The sequence below is a fragment of the Perissodus microlepis genome, chromosome 22, assembly GCF_051167445.1.
Source record: "Perissodus microlepis isolate ML-2025 ecotype Zambia chromosome 22, ASM5116744v1, whole genome shotgun sequence".
In the NCBI taxonomy this organism is placed as follows: Eukaryota; Metazoa; Chordata; class Actinopteri; order Cichliformes; family Cichlidae; genus Perissodus; species Perissodus microlepis.
The window spans coordinates 9,534,146-9,545,500 of record NC_140481.1 but is presented as its reverse complement, the minus strand read 5'-3'; the positions used below and the strand labels follow the sequence as shown (position 1 = coordinate 9,545,500).

The following is an 11,355-nucleotide window of genomic DNA, read 5'->3' as shown; positions in this document are numbered from 1 at the left end:
TATGTATGTATTTATAAATCTTTACTCTGGTATGCTGTTACTTTGCAGGTTGTTAAACTTTTTTTTTTAAATTAAATAAAACAATGAATCAACAAAAACATTCTCTGTGTTGACAGAGTGCTGACTCACTACTATTTAGGATATGTAACTTGTACTTTGCTCTTCTGCTTGCTCATTGCTTATTGTGGGTGTGGAAGTGTTGAGAACCAATAAAAAAAGATCAGGCAAATAAAGAGCATCTCTCAAGGCTCTCGGTATATATCAACAGTGCTGTATCTTTATGACAAGTTACATGTTTGGCTCCTTTTAAGAGTGGTTTAAGAAATCACTGACATACAATTAAAAACAGCACTTTAAATAAATATTTTATTTGAAAATAAATACATTTTCTTCAAATATAATCAATAACATTACAAAAGCTTTGTGGAAGTGGGAAAGGAGGAGGATGAGGAGAATGTGTGGGGGAGGGTAGGCGGGTGGGTTGTCACCCAAATTAATGGTGTGTAATTTGGAATAAGGATTACAATCTCACATGTTTATCTACCATTGTAAGACAAGCTCCCACAAAGTACTGTGCTGTACATTCTCAGCTGCTTTGTGAGAAAGCAGTGGCATTCCTCTTGCATCCTTCAACACATGCAGTCCACTTGGTCTTAAAGCTTCAGGCCCTGCACCCAAAAACATCTACACACTTTTTTGCTAAACAAACAAATAAACAAAAAAAGTAGGATATAATCTCTTGTCAATACATCAAAATCAGCCACTGACTTACATTTATTTCTGACAATGCTTTTTTAAAGATTTTTTTGAAAGTACCTTAAATGTATCTAGATCAGCTTCAGCTCTAGTCTACAGTACAAAGATACAATACACAAAAAGGCTGCGCTTGTTGATACAGCGGTAATCAGAGGCCACTGTCTTGCTAAGGCCAGAAGAATTTCCACCTTAACTATGAGGTTGTGAGTGTGTCTGCAATTCTGGCAGGGAGAAAGTGAAGCAGAGTGCTGGCACTTATTCTGTCTTTACAACAGCATTTCAATGCCCATTGTTGGACTCAAGAGCTTCAAGATGGCAGATCTCCAGTGAGACGCAGGAATCGCAGCACAGGTGTGTTGGAACAGATTAACACAGTGTCGCCCTGGCTCTTCTGACAGTTCCACAAAGAGCACAGAAAGTTATCACGCATCCAACCTGCTGTGGAAAGGCTTCACTCTTGACCAAAAACCTAATTACTTTTAGAAAAAGTTATCATATATGTCCATTTTATAATTACTGAGTCACTAGAGAATGCACAAGCCGATCTCAGTAAAGACAAGCATGTGAGAACATGTAATTCAAATCCTGTCAGTAGAAACACAGCAGAACAAGCTCATTTATGGCAGAAAACATCAGCTTTGCTACTTGTTTGCTCTTCCAGTCTAATGAAATCAATGCCACAGGTAGTGACAGATTTAAATAATGATTAAACTAAGTGCTGCACAGAGTGCTGTGTCCACGCATTGTGTCCACAGGCCAAAATCTCTCTCTCTATCATTCCCTCTCTCTGCGCAGTCTCTTGATCGGTTTACCAACCGATGACTTTTGGGATGAGGATGCCCTTCGGTGGGATTTAAATACCTTATTCCACAAACGTATACACTAAGCACACAAAGACTGCAATCAAATGCATTTTTTAAAAATCCTGTTTTGGAAAACAAATTTAAGCATTAGCTATGCCACCAGTAACTGATTTTGTTGTGGGTCTAACTTTCCTTAACACTTTAAATAGGCCATAATTATGCAGTTTTTGAGATGCTAAGAGGGCGTTCACCTTGTATCTGTTCTTGCAGTTCTATACAGCAGTAACCTGTCTTGTAACACATATATGAATGTCAGACATGGAGTGGTGAGACTTTGATGCACAAATAAAAGCTTTGTTAAAGCCAAGACTCAAGGAAATGTGCTACTTTGCCAATGTTTCAATCATAGTTACTTAGCAGGAAACAGATGCAATGCAGATTTCACCTAGTCATTATAAGTGAAATAATCAATGTAGCACATTTTACCCACAAAAGAAACTAAAATGTGCCACTCTGGAATGATGCACAACTTCATTTCCCTGCTCTTCAAGGAAATGTCATCTTTTGAAGAAAGTCAGTTTTGAAGAGCCAGCCTTCAATATGCACACAAAAATCCTTACTTCCTCATATAAGCAAATTCAGAGAACTACCTTTTTATAAATTTGTATGATCTATAGTCTGCTACTAGTTAAAATTGTCATCAGAGATAAAACACTTTAAAAGATTACACCAAATCTGGTGGACCCAGAATGACAGTCTTTTAGGTCAGCTTTTCTCATTGTGTTTGTTAAATTTACAATTGTCCAAAAGCCTTGGCACTGTAGGCACATGTGCTGTGGGCCAGATGGGTACAGACGGAGCCCGCTGCATCAGGACGCCCCAATTTGGCCAAAGGCAGCGGATCTTGCTGGCACCGTCTCAAAGCAGAGAAACCTGGTGTTTTTTCTGCGTTTTTGCCCATTACAGTTCTTCAACAACTCACAGGCATGTCATCGTGAAGTTGTACCAGACACTGTCATATACACAGATACAGAAATACCCAAACAGAACAGGGGGATTGTCTCCTCTCGCTGTGCTACTGTGGCCATTCAGTCATTCTTTGGGCTGTTGAATCCAAACAAACCAAACACTTTTCAACTAAATTCCTCAACAGCTCACTGTGCTCGGCTGCTGTTTGCACACAAAGTCTGATATGAAGTCAAACTCATTCTGTCCCAGGAAGAGCTCAGGTAGCTCCTGAATGCGATCTAAACCAAATTCCAGTACCAGTGAAGTCAGAACCTCCTCATCGATCAGATCCATGTCCATACCATTCAGCCCCAAAGGCCCACTAATGTGTTGCATGCTGGAAAGCTGGGCCGGGCCCATCCGGTACTGTGGACCATTCGGCAGATGGTGACCATTAGTTGAGCTCAGCGGGTGTCCGTGATACTGAGTGTTGAGTTTTTGCAGGTGCATGCTGGCCATGAGCTGCTGCGAAGTGAGATTCCCAGGGAGGTACTGCTGCGGGTGTCCTCCCTGCTGCTGCTGCTGCTGCTGAGAGTGCAAGTGGTGGTGCTGTTGCTGTTGCTGTGGACACTGGCCATTGTACATCATGTTACCAGACATCATTTGGTGGTGGTGGTTGGCCATGGGAGCTCCATTCACAGGGACCATCCCTCCAGGTCCCACCATACCCGGTCTCTGTCTCATGGCAGCTTCCATATTGCTCTGAGGGTTCCTGCCATAGTGCATTACCTGGCCATTGGGCAGACTGCGCTGGCAGTTGTGCTGTGGTGGCCCATTCATGCCCATCCTGAAGCCATGGTTCATGGGCACCATCATGTGTTCAGCCATGTCGCCCTACAAAACCAATAACAACCAGCACAATATACCATTAGATTTGAAATAGAACCCATTGCATAAAGTAGACAAGTTTAATATATGTACAGTTTAAACTGGCAAGAACCCACTTTACATATTGCAAAAGTTCTATTTATTCATAAGGACAAGTGAGAAACCAGCTTTTTAAGGGCTTTCTAGAATAACAAAATAAGGAATAACTCAAGGAGAACTCAAGCAGGTTTTTTTTTGATTGCCAAGATAGCTAATGCTAAAGTTGTTAACTTTCATCAATGCCACTTTTCAATTAAATTTAACAGTTTGAACATCTTCCAATGATCTAATATTTGGCAAAGGAAAAAGAATCAATTGTATTTGGTACAATTCACCAAAAAGTATTGTCAACAGGTTTATTTTGGGCTGGACATAAAAACTTTAAAAACCTGCATTACAAACAAAAGTTGTGTGGAAGATCTGGAATGCTGTATGTATTACACCAGCTTATCTAAGTAATTGTGCATCTTATCTAAACCTCCATTTTTGCATTTTCCATGTTATTTTATCTCATGTAGTATCACCATTGCATGTAATAATTTAGACACATGAAATGTTCCTGGAGCTCCAGCTATTCACATATGATTCCCATGTTTATAAAAATATTTTTAGAGCAAAATAACAATTTAAGCCTGCAGCTATATCCAACTTGATCCTAAAAAGTATGTGTATGCATATACAACAGTATATAAAAACATGCTGACCAAGCACAATATTTTAACCCAATTGTGCTGTAAATCTATTGTATAGGTCCCTACAGTTTTTTCAAATAACACCTATAAACACATCTATATGTTAGCATGTATAAATTAAGACAGCTGAAATCTCAGTTACCAGTTAGAGGCACAGAAACACACAAAAACTGACTGCAGATGATGGAAAAACTACGATTCAGTGACCAAGTTGGGATATCTTGATCTTAGCTGATCAGGTGAGACCATTTTACTGTCATGCCTCTCTTCAGGGGCTTATGATTTAACAAAGGTGTGACACTGCATCACTTAATTCAAGTCCCTTGAAACAACAAAACAAAAAACCAAACATAATTGTTTCAAAACTTATTTTTCCTCAGCTTCTATGATTTCTGCTTCTCTATTTGAACACTTTAATTTCCTGTGTGGAAAAAAAAAAGAAAAGTCAAAGCCTCCAAAATTACACCATCAGTGAATTACCCCTCAGTCTCACACTAACAAGGGAGGGCAGCAATACCCTTGCAGCCCAAAGGACACAGAGAAATGCTTTTCAAGACCACCCCCCTCAACCTCAACACACAACACCTCTGTCCTTACTAAACATCTCACATTATGATTTCCTACATGGCAAACAGATCCTACTCAGTGAACATAATTAGCTTGTTAAAATGATGACATTATTCCATGAGCTGCCTCTAAATGGGATGGTTCTGAAAACAGATCTAGAGCAAACCATGAAAAGAATGCTTGAGTGTGGAAAAACAAAGAGGTTTCAGGTTTTTAAAATACCACCATCCTAGAATGAACTCAGCCTTTGCCCCAGGCTGCTTGTATCAATTCAACCCTTTTAGTGCTGATAAAACAAGACACTTTCCTCAATAGCCTAAACCATCCTTATAATATTCTGCTCTTGTGATATCTAATTATATCCCCTCTGTGGAGCTTATGTACTATTATAATTCAAATGGCACTTTGATAGTCTGAGGGAGGATAATAGTCATTATTACAGAAGCACGAAACCTCTTTTTTATCCACATCGTTACGGATTCTTTTTATCATTTGGTGCGATAAGACCGCAACAGAAAACCTATAATGCCGTTAAAGTATGTGGCAAGGTGAAATATGATTGATTCCGTCCGAATCCAACCAGTCTCTCTATGTGTAATTATGTAGCGAAATACGAAAATACTCCACAGGACAAAGGCGAAGAGGTGCCTTTCAACCTGTTTTAAATAGCACCCGAAGATGACACCTACCCGATATTTTATTGTGGAATCGGCTGAGAAGTTGGATCAGTGCCGGCGTAGTTCCTTCAGCTGATGCTCCGGCTACATGCAGCCCTACGGCGAACTCTGCAATGTCTCGGCAGTCAGAGGAGTTTGTTTTCTGGGTCATCTCAGGGATTATGTACATCTATAAAGCACAGAGAGAGCGAGAGAGAGATAGGGAGAGGAGGAGCCACCTTCCTCTCCGTCTCCTTTGTTGCTATTGGTCCGCCCCCTTAATCACTGTGCAAAGAAACGTTCGCTAACTACTTCCACGGATACACCAGAGCAGAAGAGACCCGCTCAGCCCCGCTGTGGTCCCGGGGTGATTTCACTGCCGCCTGCTTTCATTACACTTTTATACATACTTTTATTAGCAATGATCCATACTCTCTTAACTGGAAGAGTTCTGTGCAAAGCGCATCGGTAAAGACTGTAGGCAAAGCAAAAGCCCCACAGCTGTAGAGGAAATCATTTGAGCAAGGTGTTTTACAGCATTATCCGGAATAGTTCTGTACTGTAAAGTCCACTATAAAGTTTCATTATAGAGCACTTTTTAAAAAGTGTTTACAGGGGAAAGAAACAGTAAATAAACGGACTGTTCATAGAATAGGAGAACAGAAAAAAAACTAACCTGCTGAAAATTACAATTACAAAAAAGACAAAGAGCAAACTGCTAGAAGGAAATGTTAAAATAGGCTATTACAAAAGGGACGGGGATTTAGAGTAAATTCCAACAAATTACTATTAAATTCCATTGTGTAACTTGTAGCTTGTAGATAAGCTTACAGACCTTTAGTCATTTCATCTCTCTGGTGCTAGGGCTGCTTTCCCATTGTGTGGCTTTCTCTTGCAACCTTTGATGATGCTTCTGTTTTTTCATTACCATGGCCACTTTACATTCTGTAGTATTTTCCATAAGCAACCAACCCTCTGCTTCCTGGTCACACTGCCAGTCTACAACAATGGCCAATATGATATACGTTAATGGACACAGTAGCATAAACCATACCCAGGCTCTGAAACTGCTAACATCTTAATCTAGACAGTTTTTTTTAAAAAACAGTTCCACCATACTAGCGAGGGTCCTCTATGCTTTCCAGTTTCTTGTGACTGCACTAACTATGTATGCCATTTAGGCAGACTTCAAAAAAAGGACTAACTACTTATCTGCGGTGTCTATGCAGTTATCTGTATTCCTGTGCACAACCAAGTATAATACTCCTCTAAGTCAGTCTAAACTTCAGGTAGGCTGTTCAGCTAGGACTGTGAAGGTTCTGCTTCCTTTGTTTTTAAGTGTAGGCATATGACAAGTTCACACTGCACTGCACAAGAAGGTCACCCTGGCACGTTCTTTCATGGACCTGGCCAAGCTTAAAGGAAGACTTGACTTTAGTCACCAACCAGTTGTAGCTTGCCTGCCAGTTGTCATTGGCAACCTATGTGATGTCATCTTTAATGACGTGTCATTAAAGACTACCTAAAACAGGAACGTAAACAAACAATGGCTGGGATGATACTGGCTGTCGTGTGTATGTAAAATAAAGAAAGCTAAAGCAACCACGTAAGTCTATTTAGCTGGCTGTTGAGAAGCGTTCTAAATAAGGATGTAGTTACTTTACACCGATACAAATTGCACTGATAATGCAATGATACAGTTGGTGATTTCTTTTTTGATTTTACATTTCATTTTCCTGTTGCCATGTTGTTATTGTGGAGTCTAAACATAGCATTAGGAATAGTCAGAAGAGCTACATTTATGAACTACATGGAACAGGCTACTACGCCTAGGGTTAAAAGTTTTAATGCCTTGGGCCAACCCCATTGTGGACTTTATAAATAAAACATCAAAAGTGCAGAGATGTTTGAAAAGTTGCAATATGTTTTTGTTTTTGGCACCTTTTACATTCTTTTTAAAGTAAATGACTACTGACGCTATTTAAAGATATCTACAAATAATGGAATGTATGGATGTATGCCCTGAAACTATCCTTTTTTCTATGAAGGTGTCGGGTAACAGCGAAGGTAAAAATGGCAACACTCATACAACCACGAGAACCTCCACATAGCACCTTTTAATAATAATACCTGTACTTGCCACAGCCAGCAGAAGAAATGTCTTTGTGGTAGCTGTGCAGAGGTTTGTACAGAGCCCTGAAATGGACTGGTAACCAGCATAAGCTGTTAAAAGACCCTAATGTGCCACCTTAACAGGCAATTTCAGAACTGTGTTGAGCTCTAAAACCACACTGAAATCTTTCACGCACACATTTATACTCATGTTCTATATAGAGAGATTTTTCACTACAAAATTAAAGGTTAGCAAGTAGAATTTAGGAATCATTAAAACAGTTGGGACATGGAGCACTTTTTATTATTGTTACTGTTATTGCAAATACAGCACCAGTTTCTGCAACTGCAAATTTTCCCAGTTTTTCTGTTCCTAGACTTATTAGCTTCAGGAAATAATATTACCTAAAGCCATAATCAGTCCATTTTTGTCCTGAGCGTATAGGTATGAGAATAATGTAAGGGTACATGTACAATAATAACTATGAAATAAAATCACTGGACCGTATCCATGAGGAAATTATACAACGTTCAAACTGTATACCCCTCACAGACATTATAATATAATTTGCCTTATACATAATATAAGATAAATACATTTTATTTTTAGGAGACAGTGTTGCACTAAACTACTAACAGACAAAGACAAAAAAAATATCTAGGTACTTATGTCAAAACTTCAAAGTAAAATTCAGAAAATCCTTTGTGTTCTGAAATCAATCCACCTCCATCCTGTTCCAGAGCCAGCTCACACCAGCTAGTTCTTTTGTTTTTGGGCTGTCTTCCTATGTGGGGAAAGTTAGGCCCCCTCAGCAGGAGCTTGGTATGTATTCCTGTTGACATACACACACACCCTTTGCCGTAGAGGAATGTGTCCTATTTTTGGGCCCCTAAAGTCATCCAGACTCCCAGCCTCTTTCTAATCCTCTTTTCACTTGACCATTGTGTTTATTGTCTGGGAGAACACTGTATGATTTGGTCTGCAGCCACAGGCTCTTCACTTTATTTAGGAGATGTTGATTTCAGTGAGTACAACTGGTTATTGTGATGAATACAACTACAACTGTGGTTCTTTAGGGTGCAGACTTCCAGAGATTCAATTACTGAATACTTTTCCCTTCTCAGTACTTTGTGCCTCTCTCACTTGAATTATTGCCCTTTATTTAATTCTGTTATAACTTACTTTTAAATAAGTAAATTAATTAAAATAGCATTATGCATAAATGCATAAATGTAACAAGTTAATCATTTACAATAATAGATAGATGTTTTGTCTGGAAATGTATTTGCACTCTATGTATCTGTACCCATATGTAATTAATTTTATTTCATATTTTACTATTGAGAAGCACTTTGGAGTACCTCTGGTCTTTTAAATGTGCTATACAAATAAAGTATTGATTGACTGATTGATTGATTGATTGATTGATTGATTGATTGATATATGCAGTTCCCGTATAGCTAAAATTCATTTTCTGTTATATTTTGAAGGAAACATGTTTTACTGTAGTCACATAATCTAGAATTCAAAAGATGAGTGCATTCTGGAAACCCCTCAAGAGTTCAGCCGAGGAAAAGAGTCTTCAACACTTATATCAAACCATTATTTTAAATTAATTTCATATTATTTGGCCAGCAGTCCCAATCCATCCAGTATATGATTATTATGCGAATAATAACCTGAAAGAAAGAAACTAAATAATAGAGATATGTTCATTACAAAGTGTTTTTGAAACAGCACAAACATAGTCTCAGACAAAATATATTTTCTTCAAAATTAAATTTTGTGTGCTGTATAAGAACAGACTTTTAGAGAGAGAAGAATATAAGCCAAGACTGTATAATTCACATATATGGACAGCAGATATAAAGTTATATTTTGTAACTTTTACACATCTATCTTGATAGAGAGATAGAATAGATAGCTAGATAGCTATATAGATTAGATTATTTTATCTTTAGACATAGCCAAGCTGGGTTTTTCCTCTTTTATTCAGCCTTTATTAAAGAAAATAAATCCACCCAAAGTCACTTCTAAATCACACTTATTACAACTTTCTCAGCTAGGAAGAGTGAATTCTTGCTCATTATGTGGCTACTAAACTGGGGAGAATCACTCTATTTAGTTAATAAATTATCCAATACCTGTGCAAAATAGCAAGTGTTAATTTTAAGATTTTCTAAAAATGGAAAATTAAGTGAATGAGTGGGATTTACAAATGCTGGCATCTTTGTTACATTTGTATGGAGGCAGATTAGCCGTGTCCTCATGTTAGTGTTGCTAAGCCAAACTTCATGGTTCCTAAGGAATCTTAAAAAACAACCTCTACTCTGCCTCCCAAGCCAATGCATAACTATACTGATGTGAAAAGGAAAGTTTTCACAGGACTCAATGTAGTCCAGTGAAAAAGTACGTTCTACAATAGCTTGGAGATCCACCTTTAACTTGAAGTTATCTGACTTTATCAGTCTCACATATCATTGTTTTGGCACAGTTCATTGAGGTTTGAAATTATTTATTTTTGGACAGCTCTATTAAAGAATTCCTCATAATTTTAGTCAGTCTGAAGATTTGGACTTTGACTGGGGCCATTGTAACAGCTTGATTCTTTTCTGTTTAGTTATTCTGTTGTAGATTTGCTGGTGTGCGTGGCTTCACTGTCCTTTTAAATAACGCAGGTTCGACCAAGTTTCAGCTGATGGAAAGATGACCTCACATTTGAGTTCATCTCAGTAGTATATTAAACTACAGATTTTGTGTTACCAGTAATAGATTTAAACACAAACATTTGAACATGCTTGATTACTATGCTATCTGTCCATTCAGTGAACAGTTTTGCCGAAGCATTCTTCTGGGTTGTAGACACACAGTGTTGGGAAGGTTACTTTTAAAATGTATTCCAAATGTATTTTGTAACGTATTCCGTTACGTTACTCAATGAGAGTAACGTATTCTGAATACTGGATTACTTAATATATTATCATGCTTTTTACAACTACATGAATGTACTATTGCTGTGTGATTTATTACTATTACTGAAGGTTACTCGCCATAGCAATACAAACTGGATTTTTAAATCGTAATATAAAATGAGTAACAGTAGGGTGGACATTAGGTCATTAGATCTCGTATAGAAAACCATTCCGCGCATATATAAAACAGGTCCGCGGCTCTGAACCGTAGTAAAGGGACCTCTGGCTAATACGCCGGGTTCTGTTTCGGGCTTGTAGCTGAAAACTAGCTTTATTTTGTTGTCTGGGTCAACTTTGCCAGCAAGAGACAGAGAGAGGTGTTGAAAGGCTGCGCTAACGGAACTTATTGTTTTGGAGGAAAACACAAACACAGTATAGAGTTGAGTCTTAATAGCTTACTTACAACTGGGCTACACTGCCCATGAGACTACATTCTTTAGGGCTCTGCTTGTTGCCTTCATATTAAATAATTTTTTGAACAATAATTTAAAAAAATATTTCTTCACGTCATTATGCGGGCCGCAAGTGGGGGTGACATGGGCCGCGAGATTGAGACATAGGCATTAGAGCCTCTTAATGCGAGTTTTGTTTGGGTTTCCACCGGCGTGGAATTACCAAAAATAGAGAGGGGACAGCCTAACATATGAAAAAAGAAAAGACTGCCGTGTAATCCATTTATTTCAGCAAAGTAACTGTATTCTGAATACCACCTTTTTAAACGGCAACTGTAACGGAATACAGTTACTCATATTTTGTATTTTAAATACGTAATGCCTGTACATGTATTCCGTTACTCCCCAACACTGTAGACACAGTATATTTGGGACTGAATTCAGGCTTCAGTATTTACAGACTTATATAAAAGGTTGACATTATGAGCTGCAGAGTGGCACACAGGCTGAAAAAATCCATGCTTCCAGT

General features: G+C 38.3%; 1 protein-coding gene across 2 annotated transcripts; it reads right to left on the bottom strand.

The window, feature by feature from the left end:
* Positions 1-339: 339 nt before the first annotated feature.
* Positions 340-5,554, bottom strand: LOC146362553 (cbp/p300-interacting transactivator 3-like). Of its 2 annotated transcripts, XM_084919744.1 has the most exons (3): positions 5,379-5,554; positions 4,428-4,434; positions 340-3,401 (listed from the first exon to the last, which is right to left on the bottom strand). In XM_084919744.1, exons 1-3 carry the CDS (start codon positions 5,537-5,539, stop codon positions 2,706-2,708), a joined length of 864 nt encoding a protein of 287 aa, XP_084775870.1. In that variant the 5' UTR covers positions 5,540-5,554; the 3' UTR covers positions 340-2,705. The 2 variants fall into 2 exon arrangements, with proteins under 2 accessions (XP_084775870.1, XP_084775868.1); XM_084919742.1 differs by lacking the exon at positions 4,428-4,434 and having other exon boundaries at positions 5,383-5,499.
* Between the last annotated feature and the right edge of the window lie 5,801 nt (positions 5,555-11,355).